At 60.2% G+C, this 18,740-nt stretch overlaps 4 protein-coding genes across 6 annotated transcripts; 3 read left to right on the forward strand and 1 right to left on the reverse strand.

Annotated features, from left to right (window-relative positions):
* Positions 1 to 550: 550 nt before the first annotated feature.
* Positions 551 to 3,223, reverse strand: LOC113188323 (calcium-binding protein 4). The gene is made up of 6 exons (XM_026396583.2): positions 2,903 to 3,223; positions 2,498 to 2,528; positions 2,275 to 2,418; positions 1,126 to 1,235; positions 671 to 818; positions 551 to 579 (listed from the first exon to the last, which is right to left on the reverse strand). Exons 1-6 carry the CDS (start codon positions 3,221 to 3,223, stop codon positions 551 to 553), a joined length of 783 nt encoding a protein of 260 aa, XP_026252368.2.
* A 662-nt stretch (positions 3,224 to 3,885) lies between these two features.
* Gpr152 (G protein-coupled receptor 152) lies at positions 3,886 to 6,521 on the forward strand. The gene is made up of 2 exons (XM_026396584.2): positions 3,886 to 3,996; positions 5,196 to 6,521. Exons 1-2 carry the CDS (start codon positions 3,886 to 3,888, stop codon positions 6,519 to 6,521), a joined length of 1,437 nt encoding a protein of 478 aa, XP_026252369.2.
* Positions 6,522 to 11,294: 4,773 nt separating this feature from the next.
* On the forward strand, positions 11,295 to 16,173 carry Coro1b (coronin 1B). 3 transcript variants are annotated; one of them, XM_026396453.2, is made up of 11 exons: positions 11,295 to 11,384; positions 12,051 to 12,253; positions 12,564 to 12,686; positions 12,791 to 12,920; positions 13,108 to 13,289; positions 13,374 to 13,493; positions 13,956 to 14,060; positions 14,134 to 14,279; positions 14,536 to 14,593; positions 15,332 to 15,601; positions 15,765 to 16,173. In XM_026396453.2, exons 2-11 carry the CDS (start codon positions 12,053 to 12,055, stop codon positions 15,888 to 15,890), a joined length of 1,461 nt encoding a protein of 486 aa, XP_026252238.2. In that variant the 5' UTR covers positions 11,295 to 11,384; positions 12,051 to 12,052; the 3' UTR covers positions 15,891 to 16,173. The 3 variants fall into 3 exon arrangements, with proteins under 3 accessions (XP_026252238.2, XP_026252239.2, XP_026252240.2); XM_026396454.2 differs by having other exon boundaries at positions 11,298 to 11,377; XM_026396455.2 differs by having other exon boundaries at positions 11,301 to 11,370.
* Positions 16,174 to 16,550: 377 nt separating this feature from the next.
* Positions 16,551 to 18,706, forward strand: Ptprcap (protein tyrosine phosphatase receptor type C associated protein). Its single transcript, XM_026396614.2, has 2 exons — positions 16,551 to 16,648; positions 17,929 to 18,706. Exons 1-2 carry the CDS (start codon positions 16,646 to 16,648, stop codon positions 18,529 to 18,531), a joined length of 606 nt encoding a protein of 201 aa, XP_026252399.2. The 5' UTR covers positions 16,551 to 16,645; the 3' UTR covers positions 18,532 to 18,706.
* Positions 18,707 to 18,740: the final 34 nt, after the last annotated feature.

Here is an 18,740-nt window from a genome sequence, read left to right on the forward strand (position 1 = left end):
TCGGTGGAGATAGGAACAAGGCAGCTCTTTGAGACCCTGGAATGTATCCGTGAGGTTCATTTCTTGCCCCTGCCTGCAGACTTGTGTAGGTCTCTGTCACTCGTGGGTATTAGAGCCCAGGCCCCCAAGCCTCTAGCCAGGTGCCAAACTTTGGTCTCTTTTCTTTGGAAACTGGGGTCATCCCCTTCTTTCAAGTCCATTTTTAAAAAAGACATTTTATATATGTTAGGAATGAGCAGGATCCAGCCACCCTCTCGATTCACTGTTACTGGGGACACGCTGACACTTCCCCCTGCTGGGACACTGCCTGTGCCGAGGTTTGGGAGAGATCCAAACTTCACCCACAGTGGAGACGATGGGCAGTTGAGGGCGGGTTTTCGTCCAGGCAGCTCCAGCAGGGGTAGGTGAGCATAAAGGTGGCTGAGACATCCAAGCAGACCCCTGGTGGTGTGTGGTCCTGGGGGGCCTCTGGGTCTCTTCCATCCTGGAGCCTCTTCGTGGGGGGGAGGGTGTGTATCCCGGGCCCTGCTGGTGTCTGGGGCCCCAGGTCTCAGTGGGTGGACAACATCATCACAAACTCTGCAGGAGAGAGGGGTGGGGCTTGGGCCTGTCCAGAAAGTGGGATCCTCCTGGGTGCTGGAGGGACAGGAGTGACTGGGAGGCGACTCACCATCAAAGTCTATGGTGCCGTCCCCATTGAGGTCCATGTCTCGGAGCATCTCATCCAGCTCAGAACCCTCCAGTGACTCCCCGAGAAGAGGCGGTGCTGCCTGCCGCAGCTCTGTGACTGTAATTCTCCCATCCTTGTCCCTGTCAAACTAGGGTCCAGGCACAGTTCAGCTCTACCCACCCTAAGCTTCCCCTCTACTAGCCCCACTCTTGCCACTCACTGCCTATGGGCAAGATGCCACCTCCACCACCACCTCACCCACCAAACCTTCCCATCCTCCCCTGCCAAGATGGGGCCTCCTGATTCTGGAAGGCTCTAGAGTTCATGCCTCCAGCTGCACATGAGCCTAGCCTTCTCTGCACATCCCTGGGCCTCATCCTGAAGACTGAGGCCACCAGTCTCCCAGAAGTGACATTGTCCAGCCCTGCCCCCTGAGGCCCACCCAGCCTCCACACCTCTTGGAAGGCGATGCGCAGCTCCCGAACCCCCAGCATGTGTGCCGTCTCCTCTCTCAGCTTTGGGCCTATCAGCTCCACAAACTCCTCAAAGTCCACACAGCCACCCACTGTGGACCCAGACACAGTGTCACAATCTGGCCCCAAATGGGACATCAAAAGGGAGGGTGCAAACCCCCCCCCCAAGGCTCTGCATTCAGGAGGACATATCCCATGCCGGCACTGCGGGGTGGGAGGCTGGAACTCAGTCCCCTGGGCTGCTGGGGACTGGGGCTGCCTCTGCTTTCTGTGAAGAACCCGGGTATGGGAGAAAGAAACCAGGGTTTGGACTCTGCTGCTGAGATGCATGGCCTTGGGCAGCTTAGCCCCTCCCTCCTCCAGCAGTCCCTCGGTTCTAAGATGCTGCCAATCGTATAAGGCACCGGTGGCCAAATAACAGCTCTGGGGGAGAGGAGGAAGCACAGCCCTGCGAGCACACACCAGTCACAAATCACATGCCTGTTTTAGAAACTGCAAGAAAATAACCCACAGAGATCCCGGAATGAAGGGACTTGGTATGGCCCCAGGACAAAGCAGCAATGATAACCTCACAGCTCTTAGTCACAGGGCAGCCAGGGCACTGTCACACCAGGCCTCACTGAGCCTCCTGAGACTGTATTCCAGGTGACCTCAATTCAGGCAGCTGCCCCAAGGAATGGGGAGGACGGCAGGGTGGGAGAGAGGGAGCCTTGCTAGTCCCTGCAGACAGCCGGCCTCACCCAGTAGGAGGAGCCAGGCCAGGAGGCAGCGCAGGCCCAGGTGGAAGGAACAAGGGTGTGCTGAGGCCACAGCCGTAGCCGTAGCCGGAGGCCAGGTTCCTCGGCCTGAGCCCCAGACGCCGCTCTTGGATCACCCACCTCCCACCCTTGCCCCGCTCCCCTCACCAGGAGGCTGCAGCGTGGACCTGGTGTCCCCACACCTGATGGGACCAATGTGGTCCTGTCGCCACCCCGGAGGCTCTCCTTCGCACCCACCACGGCCCCTGACGGGCTCTTGGAGTCCCCCCCCACCCCGCCTCCCCCTGTGATCCTCCTGGAGACCAGGGCTGCCCTGAGCTGGGCACCGCCAGGCAGGCTCCCACCCAGCCGCCCTGCAGGGCCCGGCACTGACTGCGCATCTTCACGTGCTGCGAGACCTCGATGAGCTCCATCTCCGTGGGCATGTAGCCCAGGGTCCGCATGCAGTCGCCCAGCTCCCGGTAGCCGATGTAGCCGTCCCGGTCAGTGTCAAACTCCTTGAAGGCGGCCTGCAGCTCTGTCAGGGAGAGAGGTTGCGCAGGTGGCCAGGGCCAGGGACACCTCTCCCCACCCCCACAGTCAGGAGAGACACTTACCCTCCCGCTCCTCTGGGCCCAGCTCACGGTCCTGTGGGCAATAGTGCAGCATGTCCCTAGAGCCAGCCCCGGCTCTGTCTGTCCTTCCTCCTCCAGCCCCTGCCTGTGCTCCTGCTCCTGCGCAGGGCCACCCACCACCACCACCACCCAGGGGCAAAGGCAGCTGAAGTCCCGAGGGTCCCAGGAGCAAAGAGCCCTTACTCTGTGCCCTGGGCACCTCGAGTGGGTTCCACAGATCCCCAGCTCTGAAGCCTGGCTCTGCCCACTGCACCAGCGCCTGAGACCCCGAGTCTGGAGCAGAAGAAGCAGGGGGCCCAGGTACTTAGGGGCCAGGAGGGCTGTCCCCAAGGAATAGGAATCTCCACCCACATCCTCGAGACCCTCAGCCCTGCCCAAGCCCCTGACCTTCCCAAAGATGCGGTTGAGCAAGGGCCCGTATGTCCTCTGAGCAGCATCCTGCTGGGGGTCAGGGCGATGTCGATGGGACTGGCGGCGTGATGTGAGGGGTGGCCCCCCCTGCCCCTCTCCAGTCTTTGAAGGATTCTTGCTGTTCCCTGGGGCCTCAGGGCCCTGGACAGAAGTCTGCTCACCAGAGCTGCCCTTATGGGACCCTCGGAGTCCCCTCTCCTTCTTGCTCTTCCTCCTAGTCAAGGGGGCCCCCTCAGCACCACTGCCAGGGGCCACAACCCCCTCAGGGGACTTCTGGGGGTTCTGCTCTGTGGCCATGTAGGAAGGGATGGCAGGGCTCAGGAGCACAGCGTCCCTGAGCACCCTTGGCTCTTGGGACCCATAAAGCTGCTTATGCACCCCCAGCCTTAGAGTTGATCGCCTGGGATGGGCCCTGAGGGGGATTAGGGTGAGTAGGCAGGCGGCCCAGGACCTCATCCCTGCCCCCTGCCCTGGGGTGGCCAGGGTAATGCCAGGTTGGTCACCAGAACTGTCCTCAGCAGAGAGGGGCAGGACATGTGGCTGCCCCTAGTTTCCAACTCCAGTTCTGCCACGTTGCGGCTGGAAACCGGGTTGTGGAACACACCTAGTCCCAGTTCTTCATCTGGAGATGGCGACTTGAGCAAGGGGGAGGTGGGAAAGGGGGTGATAAGTTGCCCCCAGGGGCCCCTGCGAGGTGACATCCTGGCTGAAACAGAGGGCAAGTGTCACCGAAAAGAGGGGCCAGGTTAGAGGGGCCAAGGTGCAGTGTCAGTGGAGCTGGATCCTCAGGGGCTGACAGCCTTTGGGAGGGGCCCAGGCATGGTGCTGTCATCTGGCCCCGTCAGGATGGGGGCCCTGGCTGGTCATTTGGCTACTGGGCCAGGGTTAGGGTTTCCAGGAGAGCGGTCCCATGAATGATTGATCTCCTCTCAGCTTGGGTTTCCTGCCTGCCCGCCTTCATGTCACAGAGTGCCACGCAGCGGGCCCTGGCGTGGGGTGGTGGGTGGCTGGGCGGCTGGGCAGCAGGCACGCCCTGCTCCTTCCGGCCAGCTGCTGCCTGCATCTCACAGGTAAGCCAGGCACCATGGCCAGGGCCCTGGGGGACGGTGCCCAGGATTCTGATCCAATAGGGGTCTGCAGAGCAAGAGCACCAAAGTGTGGGGAAGCCAGGGGCTAAAGTGGTTGCCGCCGTGGGCCCCAGGCGGAATCCAGCCCAGCCGGCATCTGGTCTGTCCCCTAACTACCACCTCAGAGGAATGCTCACTCCCGTCCACTGGCTGGAGAAGGTGCGGTGGGGACCACAGGCCTTTTGAGTTCCCAACCTGGGTGCCCCCAACTGCATCTCCCCCTCCTTACCCTGCAAAGCCCCCTCTTCGAGAGCTACCTGTGCCTAAGCTCTGGAAAGCAGGAAAGGGCAGGGTGGGGGGCAGAGAATGCTGAAGAGCCGCACACTGCTCCTGGGATAGGTCCCCTAGCTGCCTGTGCTGAGGCTCAGACCTCGCCCCAAATTCCTGAGCAGCATGCATGCAGGGAGGGGCTGCCTGCCCAGCCTTAGACTCCTATGGGCCTCCAGAGCCTCCCCCTCTTGGAATTTTAAACACTTGAACCCCAGAAAAATCAAGCATAAAGGGATCTTGTGAAGAGCCGATCAACTGGTTTTCAAACTCTGTCCCCTGAAACCCTGGGGGGTGCTCTTCAGTGTCCTTTTAGCTCGTATAGGAGTTCCACTATGTTTTATTGAGACAAGATTCAGTGGATTTGGGCCTGGAGCAGTGGCACACACCTGTGATCCCAGCAGCTTGAGAGGCTGAGGCGGGAGCTTTGAAGCCAGTCTCAGCAACTTAGCAAGGCTGTAAGCAACTAGTGAGATCCTGTCTCTTAATGAAAAATAAAAAGGGCAGGGGATGTGGCTCAGTGGTTAAGGGCCCCTGGGTTCAATTCCTGGCACCAAAAAAAAAAAAAAAAGATTCAGTGTTTGAAAGCCTCTGTTGGTCTGCTTGGACTCATGGATTCCATGGTCAGATGCTTAAGTTCTGGTAGTTTCCTTCCTGTCCATGACCTTGGACAATTCACTAACTCAATGAACCTTCTTACATCTATAAAATGGGTCCTCAGAGGACTACATGAGGTGTCCCTGGCAGGAGATGACTACTCAAGGACAAGATCAGGGAGGGACAGTGATTGGCAGGGAGATGCACATGCCCTGTGTCTCATACTCAGTCATCTGTGCCTTCATTCATCCAGCAGGTGCCCAGTCCATGTCCAGCAGCACACTGGGGACACTGTTATGGAAGCCAACCTGGACGTTGCTGGCCGTGGGCCCCGCACAGAACTGGACGATGAGGACTACTACCCGCAGGGTGGCTGGGACACAGTCTTCCTAGTGGCCTTGCTGCTCCTGGGGCTGCCAGCCAACGGGCTGATGGCGTGGCTGGCCGGCTCCCAGGCCCGGCATGGGGCGGGCACGAGGCTGGCCCTGCTCCTGCTCAGCCTGGCCCTCTCCGACTTCTTGTTCCTGGCGGCAGCAGCCTTTCAGATTCTGGAGATCCAGCATGGAGGGCACTGGCCACTGGGGACAGCTGCCTGCCGCTTCTACTACTTCCTGTGGGGTGTGTCCTACTCCTCTGGCCTCTTTCTGCTGGCAGCCCTCAGCCTGGACCGCTGCCTGCTGGCACTGTGCCCGCGTTGGTACCCTGGGCGCCGCCCGGCCCGTCTGCCCCTGTGGGTCTGTGCTGGGGTCTGGGTGCTGGCCACACTCTTCAGTGTGCCCTGGCTGGTCTTCCCCGAGGCCACCGTCTGGTGGTACGACCTGGTCATTTGCCTGGACTTCTGGGACAGTGAGGAGCTGCCCCTGCGGATGCTCGAGATCCTGGGGGGCTTCCTGCCGTTCCTCCTGCTGCTGGTGTGCCACGCGCTCACCCAGGCCACCGCCTGCAGGACCCTCTGCTGCCACCAGCCCCGGCCCCCCGCCCGCCCTGGCTTTGCCCGCGTGGCCAAGACCATTCTGTCAGCTTATGTGGTCCTGCAGCTGCCCTATCAGCTGGCACAGCTGCTGTACCTGGCCTTCCTGTGGGACCTCTACCCCGGGTACCTGCTCTGGGAGGCCCTGGTCTACTCGGACTACCTGATCCTGCTCAACAGCTGTCTGAGCCCCTTCCTCTGCCTCGTGGCCAGTGCCGACCTCCGGGCCCTGCTGCGCGCCGTGTTCTCCTCCTTTGCAGCCGCTCTCTGCGAGGAACAGCCAGGCAGCTTCACGCCAGCTGAGCCCCAGCCCCAGGTGGGCTCTGAGGGCCCGACTCTGCCAGGGCCCATGGCTGCGGCCCAGCCACGACTGGATGCCGTGGCCCTGCCTCAGGTGAGCCCCACGGCCCAGACACGGTCGGATGCTGTGGCCCAGGAACAGCCAGTGGTTGAGGCTCACACCCCTGCCTCTGCTTCCGGCTTGGCCGCCACCCCCTGTGATGAAGCCTCCCCTGGCCCATCCCCAGGGCCCACCTCGGGAGCCTCGGGGAACCCAGCCACACAGGCTGTCCCTGAGGGAGAGAGCCCTGGCAGTGCCCCGCCAGAGGAAGCCTCCAGCCCAGGCCCCACGTGAGGGCCTAGGGAAGTCCAGCCCTCCAGGGCAGGGGAAGAGCCAGAGGGAGCCAGAGAACCAGCCATGGTGGACGCCATGAAGGACTCACCACTAAAACTCCCACGGAGTCCCTCGGGCCTAGAAGGAGGGAAGTGAAACAAAGCATGTGAAAGTCCCAGAGAGTTCACTGTGAGTCCCCGACCCTGGGCACACCAAGCCCTTCCATGGTTGTTCCAACACACAGTCACCCAGCAGCCCCCTAGGCCACAGCTAATGGTGTCCGAATTGTTCTGTCCTCCAATACCCCTAGATGCCTGTTTCCTCTGTGCCTTGTTCCTGCTGGAGAAAGATAACAGGGGGACTTCCCTGGGTCCAATCAGATCTCCCTTTCATCCTTCACTCCCTGTCCTCCTCTGGCCTGTCCTCCAGCCTAGACACAAGAACACCAAATGGAAAAGTTCCTGCGGAAAAGGGAGGCCTCCATGAACCTGTGGCTCCAAGCAGGGCCCAAGGCCCTAGTGGCCCACAAGCCATGTCCTCTCCACCAATCTCCTGCCTGCCTCCAACAGACAGTGAGGCTGGTGCAGGATTTCCCCTCACAGGGCAGGCAGAAAAGAGGCAAGAGCTACCAAGCCTGGATTCAAATCCAGTTCTGCCACAGCCTGACTGGGTGATGGGGGACAAGTTACCTCTCTTTCTTAGCTCCTGTTTCATCAGCTCTTGTGAGAATTAAATGAAAAAGTGTGCAAGGCACTCACAGCAGCCTGGCACTAGGCAAGGGCTCGGTGAGCTGGTGTCCTCTTCCTTCCTGCACACAGGGACCGGGGCTGAATGGGAGGAGGCAGGCAGGAGAGTGACCTAGGATTCTGTGAACAGCCTAGGCTGCGGACACCCAAGTGGCCCGAGAGAGCACATAGCCACCTCTGCTCTTGGGCCTGCTCCAGGGGACTTCAAGGTCGGGTTCTGTTCAAGGGTCCAACTAGCATCCACCTGTGCCCCAACCCCAGGGAGGGCTGCTCAACTCTCCTCTCTGTGGGGGCTGCAGGTACAGCTCACCTTGGCCCCAAATTCCCCCCATCTGAGCCCAAGGGCAGAGGCAGGAGGCTGTGCAAAGGGCACAGAGCTCAGGGCACCAGGAGTCCCAGGAATGGCAAAGGTGAGCCCTCAGGCCAGCCAGCTCCTCCCCTTCCACTGCAGACCCCACAGGGAAAGCAAAAGTGCCATAGGTCTCCCTGCGCTTCCCTTCATCCCCCCACCCTCTCCCACCCACCTGTCCCCCCCCCCAGGGTTCCGAGTCCCCTCCCTTCCCTTCTTCCCCACTCTGTCCCTTTAGCAAGGCTTGTTGACGGGGCAGCTGAGGAGCCCTCAGGGCAAGGCACCGGTGTTGATGATTTGATGTGTTGCCTGGGTTGGGGTTCCTAGCTCGCTCTTACCTTAGTTAGGGTGGATGAGCCCCTGCAGGGCTGCTGGTTGTGGCCATGGATGACCCCCTGGCACAGGAAGGCCATAAATGGGTGGCCATGGTGGCGACCCCAGAGCATGATCATCGCATTCCTCAGTGACGGATTCCTGGTGCGTGCGGGGCTGGGGGATCTCCAAACAGGCGTGGATTTGTCGATTTCATTCTTCTGACAAGTCTCTATTCTGCACTTTCCAGCTGCTTTTCTGGCTGGGCTTCTATTCTGGAAACACGGGGGCAGGCTTCAGGAGGGTCCCTGGTACCCCTCAGGGGTTGTTTGAATTCCTGGCTCCACCATTCCGCAGGGGTGACTTCCAGCAAAGCTCTTGATCTCTTTTGGACTCAGTTTGCTCACCTACAAAATGGGGATCATAATGATTGATCTTTATGGAGTGCTTGGGTCATTGCCTGGCACAGAGTAAGTGCTCAATGATCGTTACCCATCAACATGATGATGCCAGTGGGCACCCCAGGCCTTAGCCAGCCTGAGAGCAGTGCCCACTGCCTCTTCTTCCACAAGCCCCGCCCTTCTTCTGACAGTCACAGGGCACATCTGAGGGAGGTGGACTTCTGTCCCCTTGGAGCATTCTGCTGTGCCCCTGCTTCTCTCTTTTCTCCTGGCAGGGGTTCCAAAGCCTTTTATTTCTTTTTCTTTTGGTACTGAGAGTTGACCCCGGAGGGCTTTACCCTGAGCTACATCCCCAGCCCTTTTTATTTTTTTTATTTTGAGACAGGGTTTCACTGAGTCACTAGGCTGGCCTGGAACTTTGGCATCTGAAATCTCCCGCCTTGCCCTCCCGCGTTGCTGGGATTTACCCATGTGCCAGCCACCCACCTTCAACACCAGTGCACATCTTAAACCCGATCTCTTGGGGAGGGAGCCAGCCCCACCTCCAAGGCCCCCAAGGGGAATTGTTCCCACAATGAAAAATTGTTGTGCAGGGAAAAGAGCAGTGACCTGAAGGGTTTTGCAGGAAAAAGAGGAGTTCTCCTAGTGACCCACAGAGATGGTCTGTGTTGGAGGAAAGAGGACATTAAGAGAGGGCTCGTTCACCCCCAAAACATTCTACATCCCCTCACCTCACCCCAACACACCCCATGGAACCAGGTTCCTGTGGCCTTCTGGGAGATTCCTTCCTTTTGTAGGTGAGAGAGCCCCTCCCTCTCATGCAAAGCGACCAGACATTGATTGTGAGAATTGTGGACAAGAACATTTTTCAATTCTGCACTCAGGGCTGCTGCTCACTTATACATTAAGTGGTCGCATTCTGGGTGCTGGGCCTCACTGGGTGCTGAAAGTACAGTGGGAAACAAGACAAAACCCCTGCCCTCAATTTGCTGACATCCTGGTAGGGTGAAGCAGACACCAACAAATACACAAATACTCCCAAAATATAGCATCCAGTAGCTATTAAGAACAATGAATCAGGTGCACGCCTGTAATCCCAGTGACTCAGGAGGCTGAGGCAGGAGAATCACAAGTTTGAGGTCAGCCTCAGCAACTTACCAAGGCACTATCCCAAAATAAAAAAATAAAAAGGAGGGCTTGGGATATAGCTAAGTTGGTAGAGTGATTGCCTGGCATGCACAAGGCCCTGGGTTCAGTCCCCAGCACCATGAAAAAATAAAAATAAATAAACAAAAATAAAAAGTACTGGAACTCTGGGACTGGGGGTGTGGCTCAGTGGTAAATCACCCCTGAGTTCAATCCCCATTACCCCCCCCAAAAAAAAGGCAATGAGAACAAGTAGAGCCAGAGATGGCCAGGTGAGAGGGGTAGCAGGGAGAGAACTGCAGGGTGGGGGGAGTGTCACCTTAGCAGAGACAGAGTCACTTCAAGACCTGGGAAAGAGCATCCAAAAGGAAGGAGAGAACAGGATGCACCATCAGGTACCAGCCAGGCCCTGAGGTTGGAGTGAAGGTGTACATTTCAGGGACTGGAGGTCAGCATCACTGGGTCACAAGCAGGGAGAGGCTATTGTGGGTGACAGGTGCTGAACAAGGGTCAGACAGGTGAGGCAGGGTGGGATGGGACATACACCTGGGATTGTATTTCACATGGGGGGGGTTTATAGAACTGGGGCCTCAGGGGCTGGTGTGGGCTTTAGACAGACCCTGGCCTGTTGCCCGGGACACACCTCCTTGCTGCTTCCCAGTCCCCACTCCTGCCAGGCCAGCCCAACCTAGGGGTTGTGGAGCAGTGGGAAACACAAGGACTTGGAGCCAAATGGATGGAGGCTGACTCCTGGCGGGTGACCCAAGCGAGCGCCTGGCCTCTCTAGGCCTGTTTCCTCACAGGGCGCGGCAAGGGGAATGAGATGGAGGTCGAGCGCAGCCCACACAGGGCTCTTCATCCCGCCAGAGATAAGCCGCCCTTACAGGGGTTCTTGGGTTCTTCTGCGTTTTCCGTCTCCCTTTTCTTTTCCTGGGAAAGAGACTCTGCCAGCACCCTTTAGTCACCCAGGCCGGTGGATTCCCAGGGTGAGGAAGTAACTAGTGCTCAGGGTCACAGACCTGAGAGAGAGAGACCTGGCAACCACTGCCTGTGGGACCTACCGGGACACCTAAGTCCCCCAGGGTGAGACAGGATTGGGTGGATCTAGGAGGGAGGGGCCTGTGGACTGATGGCCAGGCCTCCAGGGAGGTGGTGGAGGAAAGAAAGGAAAGTGCCAGGGATCTTCAGGCCGTGGCCTCATTTTGATTTTTAGTAAGAAGCTCTGGCAGCTCAACGACTTAGGAGGAGCCCAAGTTTGAGGGCAGCAAGACTCGGTCTCAAAATAAAATAAAAAGTGCTTGGAGTGGAGCTTAGGAGTAGAGCACTTGCCTACCATGTTTGGGGCCCTGGGTTCTATCCCCAGCACTGGAAGAAAAAAAAAAAGAAGCAGCCGCTGCAAGACCCACGAGTGTCCACCGGGAAGAATGGGACCGCTGGGCCACCCCTGCCTGGCTCCTTCGAGTGTTGCTTTATCTACACCTTGAGCCGAGAGCACTCATGCTTATAACTTAAAAACAGGCAGCAAAACTAGGCGCAGACACTGTTTGGAGGCGGGGCGGGGGCGTTCCTGGGACGCCTAGGAGGCGTGGCCCCAGGTGCGGGATCCGGACCCCGGGCTTCAGCCCATCCTGGCGACTCCCGCCGACGCACCTGCAGCGCGCTCGGCCCGCCGCAGCCCGACCCCGGCCGGCCGCTGGCCCGGGGGCTGCAGGTGCGGCTCGTGAGCTCCGCCCTCCTGGCCCCGCCCCCACTCTCCCCGCCCCTCCGCGCGTGACCTCGGCCCCGCCCCCGCGAGCCCCCGCCCCGCTCCCTCCCACTCCTCTGTCACTTCCTGATTCCCGCTTCCTGCTTCCCGGAGGCTGGGATCCCGAGCTGCCCGAGGCCGCCGCCGCAGCCCCCGGCGTCCCCGGTCAGCGGTGAGCGGTGAGCGGTGAGCGCGGCGGGGCCGGGCTGGGGGCGCGGCCGGGGCGGGGGCGCGAGGCCCAGGGGCCCTTCCCCTCCGCAGCGCCCCACCCGCGGTCCCAACTCCCCCGGCCGCGCAGCCTCTGCCCTCCTGAGTCCGGGTCACTGGAAGTGGGTCCCCGGAACCGCGCTCCGAGATGTCCCTCCGCCCGCAGCGCGGCCGTGACCCCCGCCGGTCCAGCCAGGGCCGTGGGCCGGGCTAATTGCAGCTCCCTGCACATTCCTTGGTTCTCAGAACTGGGCCTCCCTCCGCCCCACAGTGCGGAGACCTTTCCTGCCTCCTCTCCTCCCTTCCCGACACCCAGCCTCCACGTCCCCGGAAGGTCTGCTCCGAACCGGGCGGACCTACAGAAATACCCCCCCACACACACCGCAGCCACGGAGGGTCCCAAGGAGATTTCTCAAAGCCCCTTAGGACGCAGCAGTGGCCAGCACCAGGGGTGGTCGTACTTACCCTGTCAGATCACCGCCTGGGGAGCCTGCCAGAGTCCCATTCTGCCACTGGGGAAACTGAGACCCAGGCGGGTGATGTTGCCTAGGCCCCCAGCCATATCCTTCCGTGTTCCCTTCAAGCACCCGTGGGAAAGCTCAGGGTCGTGAGGACGGGGCTGATCCAGGCCTCTCTGCACTGCAGACATGTCCTTTCGCAAAGTGGTTCGGCAGAGCAAATTCCGGCATGTGTTTGGCCAACCGGTCAAGAACGACCAATGCTACGAGGACATTCGCGTGTCCCGTGTTACCTGGGACAGCACCTTCTGCGCAGTCAACCCCAAGTTCCTGGCAGTAATTGTGGAAGCCAGTGGTGGGGGTGCCTTCCTGGTGCTTCCCCTGAACAAGGTGGGCCTTGTTGGGACAGGGAGGCAGGCTGTGGGGAGGGCCAGAAGCACAGCACCACTCCTGGCAGCAGGTCCTACTTTGAAGCCCCCTCCTTGCCCATCCTCTCCCTAGGCAGGTATCAATCCAGATTTACTGCCCAAGAGGTGTTTGTGCAGGTGGAATCAGTGTTTATTGCCACTGAGTCAAGGTCAGAGGCAGCAGGCACTTCCTGCTCAGCTAGTGGGTGGGGCACCTTCACATCTAGGCCCCCAGTGAGCCCCATCCCCCCTCCATAGAGATGGGAATCTGACTTGCCCCCTCCTGCCTGCAGACAGGCCGCATTGACAAGGCCTACCCAACAGTGTGTGGGCACACGGGACCTGTCCTGGACATCGACTGGTGTCCCCACAATGATGAAGTCATTGCCAGCGGCTCAGAGGATTGTACAGTCATGGTGAGGCACAGGACTGTTTGGGCCAGGCTCTCCAGTGTGGCCCAGGGCTGCTGGCAGCAGGGGTAAGCAGAGGCCTCAGCCCAGCAGCCCCATCTCTACCACAGGTGTGGCAGATCCCGGAGAATGGGCTGGCCTCCCCGCTGACAGAGCCAGTGGTGGTGCTAGAAGGGCACACCAAACGTGTGGGCATCGTGACCTGGCACCCCACAGCCCGGAACGTGCTGCTCAGTGCAGGTCTGCACCGCTCCCTACCCTGCCCCCACACCCCTCTCCATATGTGGCTTTGGGACATCCTAGTGGTCTCTCCTGGGCCCATCTGACAGATGAGGAAGCTGAGCCGTGCAGAGGTCAAGAGGCCCAGTTCAGTCCCAGGGGAGTGGGCAAAGCTGACCTGTTGGGCTGATGGCCTTCCATCCACCAGGCTGTGATAATGTGGTGCTCATCTGGAATGTGGGCACAGCGGAGGAGCTGTACCGCTTGGACACCCTGCACCCTGACCTCATCTACAATGTCAGCTGGAACCGCAATGGCAGCCTTTTCTGCTCAGCTTGCAAGGACAAGAGTGTCCGCATCATTGACCCCCGCCGGGGCACCCTGGTGGCAGTATGTGGCTTTGGGGGCTGAGGACAGTGGACAGGCCAAGGGACTTGATCTGTGCACTACACTAACCACCTGTCTCTCACACAGGAGCGGGAGAAAGCCCATGAGGGGGCCCGGCCCATGCGGGCCATCTTCTTGGCAGATGGCAAGGTGTTCACTACGGGCTTCAGCCGCATGAGTGAGCGGCAGCTGGCACTCTGGGACCCAGTGAGTGGCCATGGTTGGCCTGAGGAGGCAGGCTCAAGATGGGCCCCAACCTGGCTCCATCCTGGGCAGGGGTCACCATGCAGAGGCTTGTGGTTCCCAGGTCCTCAGCTTGGCCCTGCAGGGCCCTGTCCCACACCTGTTGGCTTCTGCACAGTGACCTCAGTGGCCCCTGTGAGCCAGGGACTGTGCTACGCAGCCCCTTCAAGCTCCCTGTAGTGAGGACCTTCTCAGTACTTGCTCAGTGACCTGGAGTAGTCTTGAGGCCTGCAGGAGGCTGGGAGGGTGGGCCCCTGGGGGTGGAGAGAAGCCAGGGGTCTGCTGGGGTCCCTGGTATGGACAGAGGCTTGGAGGGGGAAAGAACCCACTGGCATGCTGGGGCAGTGCTGGCTGGCATGTGAGCCCATCTGTGGCCACTCCTGGTGGGCATTTCCAATTTTGGCCTCACTGCCTCCCATGTGCCAGGAGAACCTCGAGGAGCCCATGGCCCTGCAGGAACTAGACTCCAGCAACGGGGCCCTGCTGCCCTTCTACGACCCCGACACCAGTGTGGTCTACGTCTGTGGCAAGGTGGGGCTGGGTATGGCTGGTGGGGGCAGGGGAGGTGCACAGCCAAGAGCTGAACCCCCTGTTGCCCCCCCAGGGCGACTCCAGCATCCGGTACTTTGAGATCACAGATGAGTCCCCCTATATCCACTTCCTGAACACGTTCACCAGCAAGGAGCCCCAGAGGGGCATGGGCAGTATGCCCAAGAGGGGCTTGGAGGTCAGCAAGTGTGAGATTGCCCGGTAAGAGGGGCCATTGTGGCAGCCATCTTGGGGACTCAGCCTGAGAGCAGAGACCAGGCTGTGGGCACCCAGTGTCAGGACAGTTGGGAGGCTCAGGGATTAGCCTGTGGCAATTGTTGGGGCAGGTAGGCAGCCTGCACAAGGGGTGTCGGGGACTTGGTCAGCCCGTGGGAAGGTCCAAGTGAGGACAGGAAGCGGAGGGTGGAGAGATCTGGGGGAACTAATGGGGATTCCACCCATGCCCTCCCTTTCCCAGGTTCTACAAACTGCATGAGCGCAAGTGTGAGCCCATTGTCATGACTGTGCCAAGAAAGGTGACGCCACCTGCTCCCTCCTCTAGCAGACTGGCCATTGAGGGTGTTTGGAGTGGGGCCTGTGATTGGGTGTGGTTGGTGGGCTGCACAAATGCCCTCGTGCCCTGGTACCAGCCAGGGGTTGGGCTGTGCCTGGCAGGGGACAAGCAGGAATGACACAGGGCAAGCTGAGGCCTTGCCCAGATGAGCCACAGAGAGGGGTCAGGCAGTCAGGGCAGAGCAGCAGCCATGGAAGGCCTCCTGCAGGAGGGTGGAGAGAGAGGGTCTGGCTGTTGGGGAGAGTCCCGCGAGGAGGAACCACAGGCTGGCTTCAGATGCCCAGCCCCAGACACACTGCCATTATTCTCCAGCCAGCGTCCATTGAGTGCTCGACGCATTGTGCCAGGCACGTCTCGGAGCAGAGCTGAGGGAGAGCGGTAGGGCCTGCCCCAGGAGCTCACAGTCCACGGGGCACAAGTGTGACCCCCAGAATCCTACAAAGCCACCTCACTGGCCCCTGTGGTTGCAGGGGAGGGTGGTGGCAGGCCCTGCTCAGGAAGGAAGGCTGGGAAGGCTTTGGGGGAACTGCCTGCACCAGCAGGAGGGAAGTGAAAGCAGGCCTTGGGCTGAGAAGGGCTCGCAGGGCCAAGCCAGGAGGGGAAAGGTCGAGAGTGCCAGGCTGGAGCCCAGGAGGGCCTGAGGCGGCAGCCACGCAGGGTCACTGATGGGCTCCAGCTGACCCTGGCCTCCCTGCTGCAGTCTGACCTCTTCCAGGATGATCTGTACCCTGACACAGCTGGGCCTGAAGCCGCTCTGGAGGCAGAGGAGTGGGTGAGCGGGCGGGACGCAGACCCCATCCTCATCTCACTGCGGGAGGCCTACGTGCCCAGCAAACAGCGGGACCTGAAGGTCAGCCGGCGCAACGTGTTATCGGACAGCCGGCTCTCCAGCTCCACCCGCCCAGGGTCCTCCATATCTGCTGTTGCCATTGCTGATGCCACCTCGGGTGGCAGCCTTGTTGGGGCTGGGGTATGTGTCCCACAGTCAGGTGGTGCTGGGAAAGTTCCAATGTTGCCCCTGTCTGCTGTGTGTACTTGAACCTTACATTGCCCTCTCTGGGCCTCGGGCCTCTGCCTGGTTGGTGGTAGATTTGGGGAAGGCTGCAGTAAATGGACTTCTGATGTCCTCACAGGAGGCTGGGAAGCTAGAGGAGGTGATGCAGGAGCTGCGGGCACTGCGGGCCATGGTCAAGGAGCAAGGGGAGCGCATCTGCCGCCTGGAGGAGCAGCTGGGCCGCATGGAGAATGGGGACGCATAGGACCACACCAGCGATGCCACTCCCTCCGTCCCCTCCTCCTCCTTCACACCTTTTCACTCAGCTTCTGCTGGCAGGTTATAGCGGGTCACTGGCTGCCAAGGGACTCTGGGGCAGGTCAGGGGCCAGTTCCCATCCCGACCACTGCCTGGCTTTTGTCATTGTTCTGTGGAGGGTTTTTGTACCAAGGCAAGCTCGCTTGTCCTCTGAGGGACCGTCTGCCCCACCCGCTCACTCCCCTCTGCCTCCCACAGGAAGTGGCAGGGATGGGCTCTATATTTTCATTCCAAATAAATTTCTTTCTAAAAGCCTGGTGGCCTGCTGAACCGGGGGCTGAGAGGGTCTGGAATGTGGGGACAGATGAGCAGAGAAGTCAGAGATCTGAGAAAGTCGAGGGTTGTGAGCAGCCAATGTCATTGCTCCCGGATTGTCAGGCAGAGACGCTGAGCCAGAACGGACTCATCCGCAGCCGCATCCTGCTTTGAGCTGGTGCCTGGTGCATCCTCTGGGAGGCCTGGTCACAGCCCCCTAGTCCCAGCTTCACCCAGAAAAGCCAGTGAGGATCTGGTGTTGGGCAGGGTGGTCCTGAGAGGTGGAGGGCCCCACCAGGGTCCTGTAGCAGGCAAGAGTGGGTGGGTACTGTGGACAGGAAGCGGAAGTGTCGGGTAACCCCCAGCTGCACTAGAGCTCTGGGGCTCATTTCTCATTCAACCTAGCCAGAGCCGGAGGTGGGCACCCAGCGTGAGGCCAGTGGACCAATGGTGAGCACTGCCACTGGGTTCTTGGGGCAGGAGCATAGGAGACTGGGGCTAGAACTTGGGGCCCCAAGAGCTAAGAAGGACCCACCATCATTGGGACCCAGGGATAGAGGCATGACTCGGAACCAGCACAGGCAGAAGCTGGGCCCCTCACCTCTGAGCAGGGCTTCCTAGGGTTCGATGCAGGTGCTGTTACCTCACTCCAGGCCCCTCCCCTTCAAGATCCCTGGGATAGAGCTCCACTGGTCCTCCCAAGCTGAGCTGGGCCCTGCGCCTATCCCTGGAGCCTAGGGCGCTAAAGACTTGTACACTCCCCTCCCCCTGCCATCACTCCCCACCTGCTTTGTTCCAACCGCAGGCTTCCTCTGTCAGTGCACCCGCCACCCCCCAGCCCTAGCCCTGCACGCCTGAGAGCCTCAGGGACAGGCCACATTGCTGAGCGGAAACCTTACAGCTGGGGCACCCCTGTGGTTGGGAGGAAGAGGGGCCTCAAGGACCTCCATCCTGGGACCCAGTAAACAGAGGGGAGGTGGTTACCTCTGGGTTGGTCCAGCCCTGACAGCAGCCTCGCAGGCCCCCTACCCCCAAGCAGAGTTTTGCCAGACTCAGTCAAGATTTATTGAGCACCTACTATGGGCCAGGTGTTGTTTATAGGTGGTTGGTCATCAAAATGCCATCTCCCTAAAGCTTACTCTGCTGGGGGAGGTAGGCCAACAGAAAAAGATGAGTAGAAGTACTTCCTGTATAAGATGTGATGGGAGAAATAGTGGTTTGGGGGCATCAAGAGTGCTGGTGGGGGGCTGGGGATATGGCTCAGTTGGTAGAGTGCTTGCCTCGCACGCACAAGGCCCTGGTTTTGATCCCCAACACCACAAAAAAAAAAAAAAAGAAAAAAGAAAAAGTGTGCCAGGGAGTGATGTACTAATGACCAGCTGGTTGTAATCCAGGTTAGACCAGGAGTCCTCTCAACGAGGCCTAAGCCAGGTGCACAGGCAGCCATGTGGCTTTTTGGAGTGGAGCATTCTGGGCAGAGGGAAGAGGCAGTGTGGAGGCCCAGGCAAGAGCAGGCCAGGGTGGTTGGGAGTAAGACCAGTGGTGCCTAGGGGCAGGGGCGCATGACAGTGGCCAGGGCCATGACCAAATAAGGACTTGGGCTTTTCTGCTTGACTGTCCCCATTTTGCCTGAGAGGCAACTGTGGACCTTCTTGGAGGAACAGAAAGCAGATTTGGCCACCCTGCCTGGTGCCACCCCTGGTGATGAGCCCCCCACCTGTCTCCTGCAGGCTCTGCTCTGTGCCCTTGGTCTTGGCACACTGCTGGCCTTGCCAGGGGCCCTGGGTTCGGGCGATGCGAAGGACAGCGAGGGCTCCAGCTCTGTCACCGTAGTGCTGCTGCTGCTGCTGCTACTGCTGCTAGTCACTGCCCTGGCCCTGGCCTGGCGCCGCCTCAGTCGCGACTCGGGGGGCTACTACCACCCAGCCCGCCTAGGCGCTGTGCTGTGGGGTCGCACCCGCCGCCTCCTCTGGGCCAGCCCCCCAGGCCGCTGGCTGCAGGCCCGCACTGAGCTGGGGCCACTAGATGACCCAGAGCAGCAGGAGGAGGAGCAGGATGCAGAAGATGAGGACATCACGGATGGTGGCCCAGAGAAGGCTGGACCCCAGGAAGAGGGGCAGCGGTGCAGAACAGGACCCCACCAGGAGCAGGCTGAGGAAGCACAGGACAGCGATGTGGAAGGGGGCCTGGGTCTTGGCTCCCAGGGGCCAGTGGGCTCAGGGGGCAGTGCAGAGGCCCTGCTGAGTGACCTACACGCCTTCTCAGGCAGTGCAGCCTGGGACGACAGCGCCGGGGCATCAGGGGGACAGGGCCTCCATGTTACAGCTCTATAGAGGCGAGCCTCAGAGTCCGGTCCCTGCTACAGCCTCTCTGCTTCCCAAGTGCCACAGTGGAACACAGCCTGCCCTGGACTTGCTGTCACTCCCCCCACCTCATGGAGCACCTTGGACCATCATCCCCACCAATTCCCAGGCCTGTGCAGCCCCACCCCCTCCAAAGGCCACCCACCCCATGGGCATTGTTTGAAATAAAACCTCTTCAC

The sequence above is a fragment of the Urocitellus parryii genome, chromosome 4 (assembly GCF_045843805.1).
Source record: "Urocitellus parryii isolate mUroPar1 chromosome 4, mUroPar1.hap1, whole genome shotgun sequence".
NCBI lineage: Eukaryota > Metazoa > Chordata > Mammalia > Rodentia > Sciuridae > Urocitellus > Urocitellus parryii.

Excerpts from the sequence above, each read along its gene's own strand:
- LOC113188323 (XM_026396583.2), bottom strand. The coding sequence starts at position 3,223 with ATGGCCACAGAGCAGAACCCCCAGAAGTCCCCTGAGGGGGTTGTGGCC. Across the intron at positions 1,236-2,274 it reads GCAGCACGTGAAGATGCGCA|TGGGTGGCTGTGTGGACTTT; the intron begins GTCAGTGCCGGG and ends CTGGGTCCACAG. Across the intron at positions 819-1,125 it reads TGCGCATCGCCTTCCAAGAG|TTTGACAGGGACAAGGATGG; the intron begins GTGTGGAGGCTG and ends CCTGGACCCTAG.
- Gpr152 (XM_026396584.2), top strand. The coding sequence starts at position 3,886 with ATGTCACAGAGTGCCACGCAGCGGGCCCTGGCGTGGGGTGGTGGGTGG. Across the intron at positions 3,997-5,195 it reads CTGCTGCCTGCATCTCACAG|CACACTGGGGACACTGTTAT; the intron begins GTAAGCCAGGCA and ends CATGTCCAGCAG.
- Coro1b (XM_026396453.2), top strand. The coding sequence starts at position 12,053 with ATGTCCTTTCGCAAAGTGGTTCGGCAGAGCAAATTCCGGCATGTGTTT. Across the intron at positions 12,921-13,107 it reads GAACGTGCTGCTCAGTGCAG|GCTGTGATAATGTGGTGCTC; the intron begins GTCTGCACCGCT and ends TCCATCCACCAG. Across the intron at positions 14,280-14,535 it reads AGCAAGTGTGAGATTGCCCG|GTTCTACAAACTGCATGAGC; the intron begins GTAAGAGGGGCC and ends TCCCTTTCCCAG.